Below are 20805 nucleotides of genomic sequence, written 5' to 3' on the forward strand. Positions count from 1 at the left end.
TTGTTTGATAAATCCTTTTTCATCCTGTCGTCCTCCACAGCTGACAGCTTCTCATTAGACGGGACTGTGGAGTCACACGTCTGAATCTTTATGAAACTGTGATTTCTTCACTGTCGGACTCGGACTGTTTGCTGGACTCTGACGGAGAGGAAGGATTGTGATGATGATGATGGTGGTGGTGGTGAAGATGTGACTCGTGGCTGTCCAGCTTTTCTTGGCTGGCGGGTGCAGTCCGGTCCAGCCTGTGGCACTGGGCGCTGCCTACATCGGTGAGGTCCGGGTGGGGATTGGTTCTGGTGGGGAGGGTCTGCTGGCGACAGCCGCCTGTCGACAGCAGCTCCCTCTCCTTGGAGTTCCTCCATTTCATCCTGCGGTTCTGAAACCAGATCTTCACCTTCAACAGGACGAAGAAAACAAAACCCGTCACTGACTTCCTCATCAACAGCTGGTCAGGGTCCAGAGTGGACAGAAAGTGTCCCAACGTGCACAATATAAGAGCATTCTCATTATATAAAAATACATCTGATAAGATCAAGTAGTCGTTGGTGTGTACCTGGGAGTCTTTCAGTACCAGTTTACTGGCCAGTTTCTTCCTGTCTGGTTTGCTGATGTATTTCTGCTTCTGGAAGGTTCTCTCCAGGGCCTTCCTCTGGAGGTCTGAGAACACGGCCCGCCGCAGCATGCCCCTCCTGGGCTTCCCTCTGGGGGGCAGGGGCCACGAAAAGGTTCCCGGGACAGGAACGACTGAGGACGAGGCTGGAGGGACAAAACAGAATTTTAGCAGCCAGCCCCATTTCATCTGATTTCACCCCATGATGGAAACATATTGGACACAATAGTGCGACTGACTGATGATGTAAAATTAATGAAATACAAATGAATGAAACTGTTTAAGAGCGTTGGGGTTTGAGGATACAGATTCTTCTATAAAACATATCCCTGTTTGCTTAAACTCCCAAAGTGACAGAAAAAGCACAGACATGAAGAAAGAAGAGAGGATGTATTTTAGCAGGTTTATAAAAGATGTGTGCAGGTTCTGGAAAACTTGTAGTTACAGTGAAGGTCAATATCTAAAAGGCTTTTAATCTGTATTTACCACGTCTTAAACGATAAATAGGTGAGACTGTAGGGAGTGACGGACTCTTATATACTCGTCCGTGTGCAGAGAATAATGACTTATGAACCGTGCTCTGGTATTTAACATGAAGGTATAACATTACATTATTATGATTGATGTTTATCCTGCTACAAAGGGTTAAAGGGTGCATCAACCAGAAGTCTCTGATTGGACAGAAGTGCAGCAGCAGTTGTTCATTCTGGATTTACTGCAGCTATTATGAAGCCAACAGCTGATGTGATTATGATTATGAGAAGGGTGCATCATAACAACATCATAGTCATATTGTTACATGCTTTACATTTCCCTGCAGTTGTTTCCCAATCAGCAGTTTATTGTACATTTTAATAAATGAACAACAACAGTTGTCCTCTGGTCAAGAGTTGAGGTAGATTGGTATCATTCTGTGTTGTATTAAAGGTCCCATATCATTCTCATTTTCAGGTTCATACTTGTATTTTGGGTTTCTACTAGAACATGTTTACATACTTTAATGTTTAAAAAACACATTATTTTCCTCATACTGTCAACCTGAATATACCTGTGTTTACCCTCTGTCTGAAACACTCCATTTTAGTGCATTTCAATGGAATTGCAACAAAATTCCGTTGCTAGGCAACAGCTTGGGTCCATGTTTACTTTCTGTCAGCTGATGTTATTTACATCCACTGCAACAGGAAATAAACTGGGACACATTTAAAATGTTTACGTTTAAAACTTTGAAATGGTCAAAATATTGTAGATTTGTGACATCACAAATGGACAGAAATCCTGACGGCTTGTTTCAAAAGCTCAGTTTCTGAATACGGGCTGTTTGTGTTTCTCTGTAGATTAAACGTTTGGATACTTTCACAGTATTTATATAGAACTTAAACCTGCTTTATACTATAAAAGACATGAAAATGTTACTTTTTACAATATGGGACCTTTAAATCTCAATTCTAGACTGTGAGGAGAATTAATTGAGCTTTTTTGGTATTTCTGATATGTGTCTAAAATGTTAGAAATCAGAGGAATCAATCAATCCATTCATCCATCATGTTTTCTTTCTTTTTTTTCAATCATATTTTCTTAATCCTCTTGTTTTCTCAGCAGTTTCTGAATGGATACGAGTTTGAGTTTATGACTAGAGGCTGATCTAGCAGGAGTTCTGCTAAACTGTTTCTGTCATCCTGTCCTACGTTCCTCTGTGTTCATCCCTTCTTGTTTCCATCATCAGCGCACACACAAGCTCCCTGATGCTGCCCCATAATATACTTGTTCTGCCTGAAACATGGCGTTTAAAAGCCCAATTTGTCCAGCAGTGGAAACAGAGCCTATGCTAATGAGCCGGGCTCAGCTCACACTGCCTCTAATGAAGCATGAAGGGAGATTGTATAGGCTGCAAATGCACAGAGAAAGCTGATTGTGTTGTAATGAATTGAGTGGGAAAAGGCCATGGACAGGCCAGTATATTACAGGCCCATTAAAGACAGGTCAGGAGAATGTAGAGCTGTCTTTAGAGAGGCTTCACTCAGGCCTCGGGGCTCTCCACTGTCACCTACAGAGAGGCTCTCTACATACACACACATACATCTACTGGAGTTTAGTAGGATCAATCAATAGGCTGCCTAATGTAGGGATATCAATCCAATCAACAAACTCAGATCACATCTTTGAGGTGTGTGTGTGTGTGTGTGTGTGTGTGTGTGTGTGTGTGTGTGTGTGTGCGTGCGTGCGTGCGTGCGTGCGTGCGTGCGTGCGTTCGTTCGTGCGTGTGTGCGTGCAAGTTTTGGCTCCTATTGGTCACGGTGCTGGGAGCTTTGTGGGCAGGCAGAGGGGCTTGGTGGGAAAACGACGGCGCGTGAAGAGGCGCTGAGTTCCTGAGCTGGGAAGATACCCGCCTCACATTTAGACCATGACAAACGGCACTAATATATTTAGAGCGTGACAAACTGGACTAATTTGTAGATTAGGACAACTGGTGCTAATGTCAGCAGTCAGCGCGTCGCCTAAATACTCCTTCAAATTGGCGGAGCTGATTCCGAGCTTGTCCAGGGGTATTCCCTTTGCTAAAAGGCTGACAACGTCTCTCAGCTGTTAAATGAGTTTTCACTATATGATTGTTAGAAGATGTGAAATCATCACGCCTCTGTGGACTCTCCCACAGAGGTGTGCTCTGTGAAAAAGTAGTCAGAGATTAACTTCCACCTTATCTCATTTTAAAGGTCTCATATTTTAAAAAGTGAGATTATCATATCGTTTATATTATAAAGCAGGTTAAGTGCTATATAAATACTGTTAAACTATCAAAACGCTCAATATACGGAGAAATACACACAGCCTGTATTCAGAAACTGTGCGTTTGAAACAAGCCGTTAGGATTTCTGTCCATTTGTGATGTCACAAATATACAATATTTACACGGTTTTAAATGTAAACATTCTAAATGCGTCCCAGTTTTATTTACTGTTGCAGTGTATGTAAAGAACAACAGCTGATAGGAAGTAAACATGGACCTAAACTGTTGCCTAGCAACGCAATTCCATTTCAATTCCGTTGAAATGCACTAAAACGGAGCGTTTCAGACAGAGGGTAAATACAGGTATATTCAGGCAGACAGTACGAGAAAAATAAAGTTTTTTTTAACATTACAGCATGTAAACATGTTCTAGTAGAAACACAAAATGCAAGCATGAACCTGAAAATGAGCATGATATGGGACCTTTAATTCAAGTCCACTGTTAATCAGTGAATTGATGAATACATACCGTATATTTAATATCAGTTTGAAATGTTCCTTGAATCATAGAATGCAGTGTATGGTGGAGCCACGACTTATTTACCCTCATTACAAGCTTGTGATTTATACTTATTTAGAGCCTAATGACTCCATATATATTATTATATATAAATATGATATATATATATATATATATATATATATGTACAGCCAAATGTGTGCAAACCCAACACCACAACTTGGAGTTACAATAATACAAAAAAGAAATTCACAGTTAGCTAACTGATCAGAGCAGAGTCCAACATAATGCAATAAATCAAGCTGAAGTGTTGTGAGACCTGCTGGTGCTGCTGGTGCTGCTGGTGCTGGTGCTACAGTCTGGCTGAGGCAGAGGAAAATTAACTTCCACCAAAGTACAGAAGGAATATTTCATAGTACCTAATAAAAAAGGATAAGAAACGTTTTTTTTTTCTCTTAGCAAAATTAAAGAGTTAAGTGACTGCAAATTGATGCTTTTCAGCAACTCACAAATGAAGTGCCAATCATGTTTATTATTAGCAGAAATATGAGTAAATATATTATAGGACTGTGAAAGATGGATGACAATCGGAGGAGGTCTGCAGCCGAGACATCTGACCTGAAACCCCATTTAGTGGCTCATTCTGTCTGTTATTGTGTTATATCATAAACAGATGTGGATAAGAGCGGAATGGCAAAGTGAACACAAGGAATATTATATATATTATATATTCTAAGATAAGCGGCCAACCTAAAGGACCGAGATGTAAATGTGAGAAATGTAATAAATGATGAAAGTGATGGTTTTCTCTCTTATAAAGAAAGGAGGGACCCGTTGAAATCACACAGAAATCAGCTGTAAATGAACCCTGTTCTGAAACTACTAATAATCAATCAATAAACAGCACCGACCTGTGAAATAGGAGGCCCTGATGAAAGGATGAAGGCTCCCATCAAAGAAAGGCAAAGGGAAGGACTTGGACTGATGGACTGAGGAGCACAAAAACAAACAAGTTGACTGAGCTGAGGAGAAATAATGTGAACAGAAAATACACCAGAAATACACCAAAAATGATCACAATGATCAATAGAAGCAATTGGAGCTTTTTGTAATATTTGAATAAAATAACATAACATTTGGAAGTTGTGTGTGATGCAGTTTACTGGGTCTACGCTCAACAATGTACAGTACATTTCTATCTTATTTCTATATTCTGAAACACTGTAGTCAATGTGTCAACTATAGTGAGGGAGCCAGTCCTCGGTGGGAGACAGCGCGCTGGAGTTCATATTGCATTAGTTATTGTAAGATTTAAAATAATAATAACAACAACAACAACAACAACAATAATAATTGTAATAATACAATTATTATTAATATGATTATTATTATTATTATTTGTGTTATTATTATTATTACTAATAATAATAATATTAATAATAATAATAATAATAATAATATTAATGACAATAATAATAATAATAATAATAAATGCATGTTTTGTTGTTATTTTACTTATGATTAGTCTACTAACAGCAGCTGCTACCTCACATTACTCATCATCCATATAGTTCCGTCATACTCACCGCTCCGTGTGGACGGTGCCAGTATGGCACTAACGCCGAACTTCAGGTAGCCGGAGTCCGGGCAGAGAGTGAGCGGAGAGCCGCCGGGGCTGCTGGAGCTCTGACCCCGCTCAGAGCGCTCTGCGCTGGGCTCTAACGGCTGGGGAGGGCCGCCCGGGCCCGGGGCCGCGCTCAGCGGGTGAATGTCCCCGGGACCTCTGGAGGAGAAAGTCCGGTGTATGCAGCTGACAGGCTGGCTCAACCGGAGGAGATCTTCTACTAGGAAGCCCGAGGGCAGTGACCGGCTCAGGGGCGAGCAGAGAGCCGCGGGGGGACGCAGGAAACCCGGGTACAGAGGAGGAGGAGGCAGGGCGCTGCACGGGAACATCATCATGACCCAAAAGTTCACTTCTCTCTTTCTCTCTTTCTCTCTTTCTCTCTTTCTCTTTCTGTTTCTCTGTTTCTCTCTTTCTCTTTTTCTGTTTCTGTTTCTGTTTGTGTGTGTTTGCAGAGCTGTCTTCAGCAGAGATGTCTTCAGCAGAGATGTCTTATAGATGGAGACCTAAAGACACACTCCCTCTCTCGCTCTGGGCGTCTCTGTGTCCTCTTGGAGAGGTTTTATACTAAGGGAGTCACTCCTACACACAAAAACTCTGCACATGCACGTGTGCACGCGCACAAGTTCAACACTCAGCCCGTGTCTTTGAACACTGGTCCAGCCATCAGACCTCACTGGTTTCATCTATTCGATCCATTTGAGTGTTTGCGAGCAGCTCGTTCATAAATGTCTTTATTACACTTAATGAGACATGACATGAGCTGCATGGTCCGAGCTGCACTATACTGCTGAACTCATTGATTGTGTGGGATCACTATGAGGTCAGTGCTATGAAGCTGAACATGTTCTTACTGTCCAGGTGAAACGCTAGAGACTCACCCACTAATCAACAGGTGTGAATGCAGCATTTCGCCTTCTGTCACCTGAACCAGTTCACCAGCTGATTATTGACATCTATAGCATATCTAGTATTATTGCACAGACAGGCCTCGGTTCAGGTAATGACACAGTTATTCACTGTCTGGTGGTTTCATTCAGATCAAATGTTTGGACAGATAAAAAGATATTCCGACTGGATCTTTGCTCCTTTTTCTTTTCAGCATGCATAACCTGCAAAGGTTTTAGATATTTTTGGACAAATGTATAATAATAATGTAAGATTCGATTTATTTTTCATAAACTCTGAAATGAGGACATTTCATCCGAAGAGGGGGCAGAATGTAAGATTAGATTTATTTTTGTAAAGATGTATTTTATACAGTTATACATATTGTTTTCTGCTCCTTAAGTTAGATCTGGAACTATATAATATGGCGCACCTTATACTTGCTTGTATAGGTATGATGATTAAGATTGGCGGAGTGATATGATGTAAGAAGTGATGTGCCACCTTTTTGGTTATGGGTGTTCGGTTGTCCTCCGCTGGAGTTGAGACATTAAAGAAGATCCTGTTGCACAGACGAAGCTCTCCCCGTGCTCCTGCTTTACCCACAGCAGCCCTACACGAGTTTAATGAAGTAAGTTCATAGTTAAGGCTACGAGAATCCTGCCTTACAATAATACTAATAATACTAATAATACTACTACTAATAATAATACTAATAATAATAATCATCATCATCATCATCATCATCATCATAATAATAATATTACTACTACTAGTACTACTACTAATAATAATAATAATAATAACAATACTAAAGATAATATTAATAATCCCCCCTTCCCGAGCAGGCACACACACTTATTAAATGTGACAGTGGCCTTGCGCTTCTTGATCCCGTTTAGCATGAAGCAACCGTCGGTCGCGCGCCCGCTGACAGTTCTTTTATCTGTCTGTCTGTCTGTCTGTCTGTCTGTCTGTTAGAGCAGCATCAGGAGCTTTTATATCTTGTTGGATGTGATGATGAATTCAATGACAATAGTTGATGTGATGGGCCTCCTACTGAGAAGGAGAACTAGACTACATTTAAAGGTCCCATATTATAAAAAAGTGAGATTTTCATGTTTTGTCTTTATTATAAAGCAGGCTTAAGTTCTATATAAATACTGTGAAAGTATCGAAACACTCAATCCACAGGGAAACACACACAGCCCGTATTCAGAAACTGTACGTTTGAAACAAGCCGTCAGGATTTCTGTCCATTTGTGATGTCACAAATATACAATATTTAGACCCTTTACACAGATTTAAACATAAACATTCTAAATGTGTACCAGTTTATTCCTGGTTGCAGTGTATGTGAATAACATCAGCTGACAGGAAGTAAATATGGACCCAAACTGTTGCCTAGCAACGCAATTCCATTGCAATTCCGTTGAAATGCACTAAAACGGAGCGTTTCAGACAGAGGGTAAATACAGGCATATTCAGGCAGACAGTATGAGGAAAATAAAGTGTTTTTTTTAACATTACAGTATGTAAACATGGTCTAGTAGAAACACAAAATACAAGTATGATCCTGAAAATGAGCACGATATGGGACCTTTAATAACTCAGGTAGAGAAACAGGTGAACCAGATAACTGGAGTGTAGAAGTCCTAGCCTCCGTATTGGTCAGATTTCCAAAAAATTCACAAAATTTTTCCACATGAATCCAGCCTTGTTATGTCCGCATTGCGTCATCGTCATCATCATCATCATCATCATCATCAATGAGCTGTCAGTCAGTCTGCTGGCTGGAGAGACAGGTGGCCTTTCCACTTCAACCCACCAAAAGAGAGAGAGACTTAAAGTCAGCTTTGTACTGGTGGCCTTTGATCACGGTGATCGTCTGAATGTCCCCCGCTGACCTGAATGAGTGCAAAAATGAGTCAAAATTCAGAAACACAGAACACCCACTGCCCCTGAACGTTGCATGGCATGCACACTTTTAGGCTAAATGGATAATATGATGGCAGTATAGGCAAATGTTTGAAATGTCCTCCATGTTGTCATTTAGTAATAAACAGGTTGTCACTGTGGTGGAGTTGTGACAACAGAGACAGTTCTGAAGTGGTGGATGGACCTGGAGGTGAGAGAGGAACAAAGAAGCTTTTAAAGAAGATTTGGGACTGAGGGCGCGAGCTCAGGGCGCTGATAAGACCTGTGACTAATGGCATTGGAGCACGTGCTGCTCTCCCCTTCTACGTTCATCTTCCATGCAGCCTCTATTTCTCTGAAACAAGCATCATCTCTCACACTCTAGTGTCACTGACATTATGAAGGAATAACTGAGAGACCAGCAGCACATTAGGGCCACATTGAGGGAAAAAAATCGGAGGTTTCCAGAATAAAGTTGTAATATTACAAGAAAAAAAGGCATAATATTACGAGGATAAAGTCATAACTTTACGAGAAACAAATTAGTAATATGACGAGAATAAAGTCATAACTTTACGAGAAAAAAAAGAAAATAGCATGTAAAATTACTACTTTATAATATTATGACTTTAATCTCATAATACTACGACTTTTTTCTCGTAAATTTATGACTTTATTCTCGAAATCTGAGATTTATTTTTTTCCTCGATGTGGCCCTAATACGTTGTACAGTCATACCGTTGTACCATTGACCTACAACAATGATTAAAAAAAAATGAAAATGTAAACAAAAAACAGCTATTCATTTCCATTTTTAAAATTTTTACAGGGAGCCACTGGAGAGGAGCTAAAGAGCTGCATATGGCTCCGGAATCGAAGGTTGCTGACCCCAGATCTATACAGTAAAATAAGCCATGAATGTATAGTGTATGAATTACTTTAGACAACAATATGGAAGGCCAAGCCATTCCCACTGCCAGATTACATTAGCAGAGGGATCGGTATCTTCTTTAAAGGGTCATTTCACCCAAATTACAAAAAAAGTCTCACTTTCCCCTACAGTACATATCCATAGTTTGGCTTTTATTTATCCAGCTTTTTAGATATTGGCCTTTGAGACTTATACAACAGAGGTGAATGGACCTTACTGCACAATGAAATTAAACAGCAACTTCTCTGTAAACAGGTTTTATTGGAACTTCTGTTGAAGAAATAGTCCCGATGAAAACTGTTGCCAAGGCGTCCTATAGATTGTTCAGAGTTTCAAAGATGCTGTTTTATGCCAAATCTACATGCATTTAAATGCAGCTCGTTTTTTGATCGACTCGTTCGTTTCGAGCCATCATGAACCAATCATTAAATGTGCAGCAGATTTCTGAGTGGCACTCCTGCCGGGAAATACAACACCTTAACCAAAACCAGAGAGAGAGAGAGAGAGAGAGAGAGAGAGAGAGAGAGAGAGAAATAGTTGCGTTCAAAGCATTTTATTCCTTCAGAAAATCCCTCTTTTGTATTGAAGTGGAGCAGATGGTTCCCTGGGAGGGAATATAGGCATCAGCAGAACTAATTTCTGCTCCTGGTCTGACAGACAGACCGGCCTGCTGCTCGATTCTTAACCAGCAACAACAGCTGTTAGTGAATTAAACACCAGTTAAGACTCATTTTTAAAGCTATTAGCCTCTTGAAGTCTTACAACATGAACCCTCCCCACTTTCCTGGCTGAATTGATTACACATGCAAAGAGGCCGTGTCTATGGTGAAAGTAACTAGTTAAGCTCCAAGCCTCCTAGTCTTAATGAACATGTACCAAACAAAGCTGACAAAATGACGACACGTTAAATTCAAACACATTCAAATGAAGGTATGAGAGAGATGAATATAACCAGCCTTTAAAGTATTTTCAAAATGATGGTGAGAAACGCTTCACTTCAAGAAGCTGTGTGCTGCTGTTCCCTCCGTCTTTCATATAGGCAACAGAAACACTGCCAGTATTTCCCATTAACATTAAATAAAAGGCTCATTTATTTCTATAAAATTGAAGTAATTATAGTGGAACTCTTCCAGTGTAAGCTTGAATAGGATTAACACTGACACCGATACTATAGGCAATGCTTAAGTTTTGATTTTCTGTGATAATGATATTCAAGAAATAGTATATATATATATATATATATATATATACTGTATATAACCCGGGTTGAAAGAATGGTAAATGGACTGCATTTATATAGCGCTTTTCTAGTCTACCGAGCACTCAAAGTGCTTTATACAACACATGCCAACATTCACCCATTCACAGACATTCATTCACTGGTGCCAACCTGCTCAGCAGGAGCAGTTAGAGGTTCAGTGTTGCTTGCTCAAGGACACTTCAACAGAAACCACGACTGCTCTATAAATATTATGTAAGTTTGTATTTATTTGAAAAGGAAATCATGGAAAATCTGATTTTGTATATTATTTCTAGCATGTTTACTTTTATGAATCAAATTCCATCAGGAGTTAGCTAAATTTTTTTTTGTATTGAGGTATTATAACACAGCAGGCCTGATTGTTTACATTCCTTTCCCCAACATATAAAATATGATTAACTGTTATCAGTTAGCGTTAGACATGCAACCAAGGAAAACCGTCGTACCAGCTAACCTGCTTCAACCTAGCTTGTATATTTTCTTAGCTTGCATGCATGAAACTTAATAAATTGAGAGTCTGCTGCATGGCATCATACAGATATTGCTGTTTTACTCACAAGAGGCAAACACTTTTTTGGGTTTGAGCTGTTGATTACCCCCCCCCAATGCTTGTACAAAATGATACACGGAGCTTGAATTAATACTTTTTGTGCACATATTAGTGATTCATGCTTTTGAAGCTTTTAAAACTTTTTTTATTTGTTCACTCAAATTTACATATTTGTGAGCATGACCAGAAGATAATGATATAATGTTAAACAATATTGATATTTTAACATAATGTTTGAAGGATAACATCAGATACACGTTCAACAAGCAAATACACTAAATTTTAAAATTTTCTCCATCCAAAATAAAAACAAAATTGTGTTAAAGGTCCCATATCATGCTCATTTTCAGGTTCATACTTTTTTGAAATTTTGTGTATCTACTAAAACATGTTTACATGCTGTAATGTAAAAAAAACCCTGTATTTTCCTCATACTGTCTGTCTGAATATACCTGTATTTACCCTCTGTCTGAAACGCTCCATTTTAGTGCATTTCAACGGAATTGTCTTGCTAGGCAACAGCTTGGGTCCATGTTTACTTCCTGTCAGCTGATGTTATTTACATACACTGCAACAGGAAATAAACTGGGACACATTTAGAATGTTTATGTTTAAAACCATGTAAAGGTCTAAATATTGTATATTTGTGACATCACAAATCACAAAAAACAGCTTGTTTCAAATGCAGAATTTCTGAATACAGGCTGTCTGTATTTCTCCATATATTGAGTGTTTTGATAGTTATGATAGTATTTATATAGCACTTTAATCTGCTTGATAATATAAAAGACATGAAAATCTCACTTTTTACAATATGGGACCTTTAAATCGAAGTTTCAGCTGTGACAACTTTCATTTGTTTGTGTTATTTTGTTGTTGTTTTTTGCACCGTATTAGGCCGCATATGTGCAGCTAATTGATAGCAACCAAAGCTGACCAGTTTTGCTAAAAATGTCCAATGTAGCATCACTGTAAAAAAAAAAATGAGTAGAGGGGACAAGGACAAATACATTAGTTCATATTAATATTAACAACATTAATACAGTATTTGTAGGCATATCAATACCATGATTTAAAGAGACAGAGGGTTACATCATCCAGGCTGGCCTCAAACACTGTTCGTAGCTATACAGACAAAGAATGTAATGCACTGTAATGTGTGTGTAAGTACTCCTGAACCAGGAAATACAAAGAGCGGCGAACATGAGACCAGAGTTCATGTCCCGTGTGAAACCAGAAGTCAACGTTGATTTATTTGTCATGTAACTTTAGGTAACGCCACCTCCAGAGTTATTTTAAGCCAAACCACGATATTTTCTTCAACCTAATGTTGCCTAAGCCTAACTAAGTAGTTTTATTGCCTAAACCTAAGGAAGTTGTTTCCTGTGAAGACGGAAGTTTATTTTGAAAAGACGGTATGCATGTGACATTTGGAAATTGACACACGTTGCTGGACATCTGTAGGAAAACGAATGAAAAAGGATAACTTTTTGTAAGATATCATACGAACCGTTGTATACCGTTGTATGAGAATATGTTGCATCATCACTCACATTGCCTTTGTTGTCCACGAAAATGGATGTCACTTCTGTGGCATTTTACTTTTGCCCTCGCTCAACTCTATAATGTGTCAATTTGATCAACGTGTCAGTGGTAGCAACATGGTTCTGCCACAGTTTACAAATAGAAAGTCCCATGTTCGCAATAGACAGGAGGGAGTTAGCATATTAGAGTGATGGAAGCTTGTGAAAAGGTGATATATCCCTGTGGAAATACTGTATTCAGTTTCAATACAATAGCCAATAATATCTCCTCTCTCTCACTCCTTTTTGAGCCCACTCCCTCACTCTCTCTGTCCCTCGGCCGGAGCATCTGTTTCCAGGCAGTGTGGAACAGAGTGGATTAGTGGGGCCTTCAGTGTCGAAGTGCTGCGACAAGCATTAAAGCCATATTAACTTTCCATTAAACATCACCTCACTCTGTCGAAGGAGAGAAAGACACAAGCCCTGGGATAAAGCCCCTTAGAGAGACACAGAGAGAGAGAGAAAGAGAGAGAGAGAGAGAGAGAGAGAGAGAGAGAGAGAGAGATAGAGAGAGAGAGAGACAGAGAGAGAGAGAGAGAGAGCGATAGAGAGAGAGAGAGTTACCCTCAACGCACCTGCTCCCTCAATGCATTTCTTTGCACTGGGGAAAACAATGCAGAACAAAACTTACTGAATGAAGAACAATACTTACTGAATGAAGAACAATACTTACTGAATGAAGAACAAAACTTACTGAATGAAGAACAATACTCACTGAATGAAGAACAATACTTACTGAATGAAGAACAATACTCACTGAATGAAAAACAATACTCACTGAATGAAGAACAATACTCACTGAATGAAGAACAATACTCACTGAATGAAAAACAATACTCACTGAATGAAGAACAATACTCACTGAATGAAGAACAATACTCACTGAATGAAGAACAATACTCACTGAATGAAGAACAATACTTACTGAATGAGGAACAATATTTACTGAATGAAGAACAATACTCACTGAATGAAGAACAACACTCACTGAATGAAGAACAATACTTACTGAATGAGGAACAATACTCACTGAATGAAAAACAATACTTACTGAATGAAGAACAATACTTACTGAATGCAGAACAATACTCACTGAATGAAGAACAATACTTACTGAATGAAGAACAATACTCACTGAATGAAGAACAATACTTACTGAATGAAGAACAATACTTACTTAATGAGGAACAATACTCACTGAATGAAAAACAATACTTACTGAATGCAGAACAATACTCACTGAATGAAGAACAATACTTATTGAATGCAGAACAATACTTACTGAATGAAGAACAATACTTACTGAATGAAGAACAATACTTACTGAATGAAGAACAATACTCACTGAATGAAAAACAATACTTACTGAATGAAGAACAATACTTACTTAATGCAGAACAATACTCACTGAATGAAGAACAATACTTACTAAATGAAGAACAATACTCACTGAATGAAGAACAATACTTACTGAATGAAGAACAATACTTACTAAATGAAGAACAATACTCACTGAATGAAGAACAATACTTACTGAATGAAGAACAATACTTACTGAATGAAGAACAATACTCACTGAATGAAGAACAACACTTTCTGAATGCGTCTATTGGCCATGAACGTTGACAAGGTTAAAACAGCAACCTGGTCTCACAGGAAGGCGTATAATATCACGACATTACAGGGACATTCCACGTGTCATGAGTACGCATTTTAGTCTTTTCGTGTGTCATTAATGCACCACACAACTGAACTACGGTAAAATCCGCAGTTAGGTTTAGGCATTAAAATCACTCACTTAGGTTTACGCAACAAAACCACTTAGGTTTAGGAAAAACGTCATGGTTGGGTTTCAAATGTGTAGACTAAATGTAAAGGGTTAGGGTTAGTATTTTAATATAGCATAAGTAGTAAAATATGTACAGAAGCAATGTAACATAACTACGAAAAAAAACATAACAAACGTCAAACAACATGCAACAAACTAATCTAAGTTATAAAACAAAATACTGGTCTTCAACACCGCTATCCTGGTTATATACTACGTCAATAACTCTTACCGTAGCATTTAAACACGGATGCGTTTACATTGCAGTCAGTACCGGGTACACGGAGTACAAATTACACGCGGAAATCAAGAAAGGCGTACTTATTGCACGCTAAACACCTTGTGCATTACCGTGGCATTAATTCAATGTTGACAATATTGCTATCTAGCTAATGCTAACCTGAGATGGTGAACACGGTATAAACATTACACCTGCTTTACATCAGCATGTTAGCATGCATTTCATGTATTAGCAATCTTATAGAGTTCTAACTGAAACTGCATGAAAGCCTACATTAACATTTTACATAGCAAACCACAGTACAACAGCAAGGCCTTGAATTTATTTGAGAATATTTTGTTTTTTGAATTTCATTCCCAGCATAAAAAGCGAACAGTAGAATCTCAAAATTCAATCTGTGGAGGCTTAAATGAACATCTCACTATAAAATACTCACTTGCCAGTGATCGGCCCCATGAATTTTCATCAAGCAGTATGAGAGTGTGAGAACGTCCTTGGCATATTGAATTCATACAATAAAAGTAAACCTTGACCGAAGCAATAAGCCCATGTTGCTGACAAATATGAGAAATTGCTCGCCTCAGTGTCCCCATCATAGCCTCGGGACACTTGTGACATAGAGCACGCTCGCTGAATGCTCATTAGTTGTAGATTGGTCATGGGAGCTCAGAGCAACACATCGCTGTGCTAACAATCTTTCCCATTATAAGAGCTTCCATTCTTCTATTCACAGCCCATTCTGCTCTAATCTTATTGGAGTCTCATAACGTTCTGCAGGCCTTCAGCGGGAGGCTTAAAGCACCTGGCAGGTTGTTTAGAGGGGAGCTTGTAAATGCATGTGGTTAAAATGGGCTCTGGGGCCCAAACACAAGCCAAGCACTGCCGGGGAAGAGGGGAGGGGGACCGATGTGGTTGTCAAGTCCAGTTTACATTTTAGTTTTGTCAGTGGAGTGGGGAAAGAGAAAGTGACCCCGTGCTCACATCAACCTGTTGCTTCAGTTTACTTACTTGTGTTTTTTTTTCTTGTGCTATTCAGATAATGCTTTGGACTAAGCGTCGTCTCAGAACCAGAGGAAACCACGGTAGCTAGTGTGGAACACAAATATACTCACACTTAGCCAACACTTGACTCAATATGCTTCAACAGCAGTCATACCAATTATGCTGTGTATTTGTTTTTACAAAAATATATTTAGCTTTACAGCAGCTATAATCGATATTTTTTATAATAAATGTATCAAATGATAATGTGAAAGGGGTCACCAGGGGCGGACTGGCAACAAAAAGCAGCCCAGGAATTTGCTGTCAAGCAACCCCAATTTCATAGACCAAATTCAAACTGACACAACATGTCTGTCAATCAGCGAATAATTCATTAAAAAAACAAAAAAACAAAAAAACAAAAACATGAAACCTCAATCTGTTCGTAATGTAATGATTACCTGAAACCTAATTTGACTTCAGCTTGCTTGTATTATCTGAATTATTGAAAGTATTGCAAAACAGTCAGCAGTGTTTAAACAGAACTATATTAGAAGGAGCAGACTCTTCAGACTACTTCACACTACATATTCACACAAAGGACACTATATTTACAGCAGACTCAAATTTACATAAAGAATACTATATTTACAATATGTCACAAAAAGCACACTATTGTCACAATGTTTTCGTCCTCATCATCACCTGAAGACTGCTTGAATAAATCTGTTATTTTAGTAAACTTTGTGGCGTCAGCCAGCAAAGCCTTTTCTTTATTTGGTGCACTTTCTCTGCACCGCTGGACGTGGGTTTCCTCTTTCGATCCATGATATGTAACGAGTGCTGCCACCTGCTATTACTAATTGCACCAGCCGTATCGCTGCAGCTAAGATGATCTATTGCATATCTATACATAGGCTATAATGCAAAGTTTGGGAAACAACAACTCTAAATCATCCTCAACTTCCTCACTTCTTACCACTGTATTTCTGGCGCCCTTGCTCAGACCACACCCATCTTCGTACTCAACCTTTGTTTTGTGACTGCATCTTGCATGGTTGCAATGCTATCGCGGTGACAAAATCTGCCCACAGGCAGACAGACAGACAGACATATGAACACCTGGCAAAGTACTCAAACCTCCTCTGTGGTATTCCTGCTACAGTAGGTGTCTCCAGGACCACATTTTTTCCACGATGACTCACTGAAAACACTATCGTGGCTGGTAAAGACAGGGAATACTGGACTGCGGGTGGCCAGAAACACAAATCCGAATGAATGAAAAATTTGCTCCATAACTGCTGCATGTGTAAATAAGCAACTGTTTGTATTAATGTTAAATAACAGAAAAAAGAAGATGATGAAAAGTCAATGTTGTATTCACAGTTTCTTTCTGTTGCCAACAGGTGGCCAAAATGAATCAGTTATTGCAGGTTTAGATCTAACATTAATGGTATATGTTGATATGGCCTATACATTTTTGAAAGATATAGTATTATGTAACATCTATCCGTTATTCCTCCTTTTTCGTTCGTTTTCCTACGAATGTCCAGCAACACATATCAATTTCCATGCATTACATGCGTACTATCTTTTCAAAATAAACTTCCGTTTTCACAGAAAACAACTTCCTTAGGATTAGGTAACAAAACTACTTAGTTAGGCTTAGGAAAACATCGACTTGGTTAGGCTTAGGCAACTAAACTACTTAGTTAGGTTTAGGAAAAGTGGTTTGGCTTAAAATATCTACAGAAGTGGCGTTACTTAAGTACATCATTTATTTGACAAATAAATCAACATTGATTTCTGGTTTCACACAGGACATGAACGCTGGTCTCCTGGGCGGAAGTCCGGTGTTTTTTGACCCACCGATCCACCCCGATCTCCTCACTACGTGGCGTTCGCCGTTCTTAATATTTCCTGGTTCACGATTACTTGAATTAGACACAAATTGATTTCGTGGGATATATAGGGATTACAGTGCAAATTTAGGGGAATCAAAGCTGTGATACAGTAAAAAAAAACAACTGGCCATGTAATCCTCAGCAATCTAAATATATTCTCATGTAACAACTGCCCCTACAGACTATATTAAAAAATGGATCAAGAAAACCTTGTACAAAAGAAAATCAATTATGGTAATAAAAATAAGAGTACAATGTAAATATATATTCATATTTATAATTTTCTAACTGTATTTACAAGAAGGTAGTGAATGTTGCGGAGGACCATGGTGCCGTTTGTCCCTTGGTAGAATATTCTCTGGATTTGGTCTGAAAAGCAGAATATTGACGAAGTGTATGAGACCAGCCTGTTTCACGCCATGTAGCCTGTACTGACTGCAATGTAATGACAGAGTATACAAGTAGAAAGGCTGCTTATGGCAGTTATAAACTTTTAATTTTTAAAGCTACAAGGTCATGTGTAATGACAGCTGTTCTGATGCTGTTTGAGAGCCTCGTCAATGTGCCACCATTGGTGAAATTGCACTTCAGGTCTTACAGTGTGAGTGGTTGAGTGGGCACAAGTATGCAAAGAAATGATTTGGGGCGTATCTACATCCATTTTTGGCTAACTGGGAGTGAAAATGAAACTTGTGCATGTGCACCCAGTTCCACAATGGTTGAGATTTATTAAACAGAAGCAGGCGTACTGTGGTTTTATAAATCTATGGAGTACGTTCCAGACCTGCTCTCTATGAAAAACGTCTCAAGTCAAGTCAAGTCAAGTCAATTTTATTTCTATAGCCCAAAATCACAAATCACAAATTTGCCTCAGGGGGCTTTACAATCTGTACCGGATACAACACCCTTTGTCCTTTACAGTGCGAGGAGGTATCCCCCTTCCAGGATGGACAGACGTGCAATAGATGTCGTGTGTTCAGAGTAACAACATAATGAAAATACAACATAGACAATCCATATGACAAAACATAATACATATAATGTGAACATATGTGAGAAGGTGGATCCAGGAGGATGTCAAGCAGCTTCCCGGCATCGCCAAACAGATAGAGCTAGAGCAACACAACCTCCTCTCCACGCCAAACAGATAGATCCAGAGCAACACAACCTCCTCTCCACGCCAAATAGATAGAGCCAGAGCAACACAACCTCCTCTCCACGCCAGACAGATAGAGCCAGAGCAACACAACCTCATCTCCACACCAGATAGATAGAGCCAGAGCAACACAACCTCCTCTCCACGCCAGATAGATAGAGCCAGAGCAAAGCGACCTCCTCTCCACGCCAGATAGATAGAGCCAGAACAACATGACCTCCTCTCCACGCCAGATAGATAGAGCCAGAGCAACACAACCTCCTCTCCACGCCAGATAGATAGAGCCAGAGCAACACAACCTCCTCTCCACGCCAAACAGATAGAGCCAGAGCAACACAACTTCCTCTCCACGCCAGATATATAGAGCCAGAACAACATGACCTCCTTTCCACCCCAGATAGATAGAGCCAGAGCAACACAACCTCCTCTCCATGCCAGATAGATAGAGCCAGAGCAACACAACCTCCTCTCCACGCCAGATAGATAGAGCCAGAACAACATGACCTCCTCTCCATGCCAGATAGATAGAGCCAGAGCAACACAACCTCCTCTCCATGCCAAATAGATAGAGCCAGAGCAACACAACCTCCTCTCCACACCAAATAGGTAGAGTCAGAGCAACACAACCTCCTCTCCACACCAGATAGATAGAGACAGAGCTACACAACCTCCTCTCCATGCCAGATAGATAGAGCCAGAGCAACACAACCTCCTCTCCACGCCAAACAGATAGAGCCAGAGCAACACAACCTCCTCTCCACGCCAGATATAGAGCCAGAACAACACAACCTCCTCTCAACGCCAGATAGATAGAGCCAGAGCAACACAACCTCCTCTCCACACCAGATAGATAGAGCCAGAGCTACACAACCTCCTCTCCACCATGAACCTAGAGGAGAGCATAGGTGGATATCATGGATAAGCTACAAGCAGATACGAAACAGTTATGATGGCATATGCATGCTGCTGCAGTAGTAGTAAAACTTAAGATCTTACTTAAGTCTTTTGCATGCTAAAAAATCAATCATGGTTTTAACTTTGTTAAAATCACAAAGGATTCAAATTCTAATAGCTTGTGCTCTAAACCCCATATGTTTTAATTTTTCCAATCAATGAGAGACTGTACAGAGAACAGAGAGGTGGCATCAGGACTTCGCTCTCTATTAAGACCAGGTGGAGTTCCAGGGGTCCGTCAATACGACAATAAGAAATAGTTGAATTTCTGGGTCTGAATGTAGTAGGTGTTATTCCAGTGCCAAATGATTAAAAAATGATTACTGTTATTATTGTGTTCCATCACACCACTATTCATGAATTCAACATAAATTGTTCTATAGTGCAATACAAGATCATCAACAACTTTAATCCTCCCCTATGGGCCTAAACCTGATTTAATCATTCAACTCATCAAACTCAGCAGAAAGTTCAGTCAGTCACAGAAACATCACCCAGAATTTCTTTACACATAGACTTCCTTTCTTAGTGCTGTGTGTGTGTGTGTGTGTATTATTATATCCATAGCTATTCATCTCCACTGCTATAGCTTGGGGCCTTTGGATAGTTCAGAGGGGATTTTGTTTTAGCCCGGGGGTATTTAGAGAGCCTGGGGAAGCACCTTGTCCAAAGGCCTGTATTAAACCAGGCTGATGAGTTGAGCGTAGGGTTGAGGGCCGAGACTCCGAGCTAGCCGAGGTGAAGAGACCAAGGTTAGCGCTAGGCTTAAAGATGAATACGGCCGCTCTTATTTCTGAGGCGGGCTGAATACAAGGACGCCAGCACAGCACTGCATGGCTAGCAGGTATTGAGGCAGGCCACGCCACATAATTGGATTGAACGCCGGCCACGGTATTTATGTCACTTCTCGTCTTGTCAATCCCATAACAGGCATGGCAACGGCGTGGGGATCTCCCATGGTGACGGGACTTTGCCTTATTCAGATAGAATGGAAAGAAAAGAGCCAAGCCTCATTTAATTCACGTTTAATTCTCACTCAAACCGTTTTAAGGGCTGATGTTATTTGCATAACTGGGAAAAGGGACTCTGCCTTTTCAGTGTCCCTGTGTGTGTGTGTGTGTGTGTGTGTGTG

General features: G+C 39.8%; 1 protein-coding gene across 1 annotated transcript in view; it reads right to left on the bottom strand.

Moving 5' to 3' along the window:
* LOC141767036 (homeobox protein DBX1-B-like) overlaps positions 1–6001 on the bottom strand; it is a 6294-nt gene extending 293 nt beyond the window's left edge. The window contains exons 1-4 of the mRNA XM_074634295.1: positions 5445–6001; positions 4770–4847; positions 554–756; positions 1–394 (exon numbers count right to left, since the gene is read on the bottom strand). The exon at positions 1–394 is cut by the window's left edge and continues 293 nt beyond it. Coding sequence (XP_074490396.1) covers positions 89–394; positions 554–756; positions 4770–4847; positions 5445–5817 — 960 coding nt within the window. The 5' untranslated portion in view covers positions 5818–6001 and the 3' untranslated portion in view covers positions 1–88. The remainder of the gene's footprint in view (positions 395–553; positions 757–4769; positions 4848–5444) is intronic.
* Positions 6002–20805: the final 14804 nt, after the last annotated feature.

This window comes from Sebastes fasciatus, chromosome 4, assembly GCF_043250625.1.
Source record: "Sebastes fasciatus isolate fSebFas1 chromosome 4, fSebFas1.pri, whole genome shotgun sequence".
Taxonomy (NCBI): Eukaryota; Metazoa; Chordata; class Actinopteri; order Perciformes; family Sebastidae; genus Sebastes; species Sebastes fasciatus.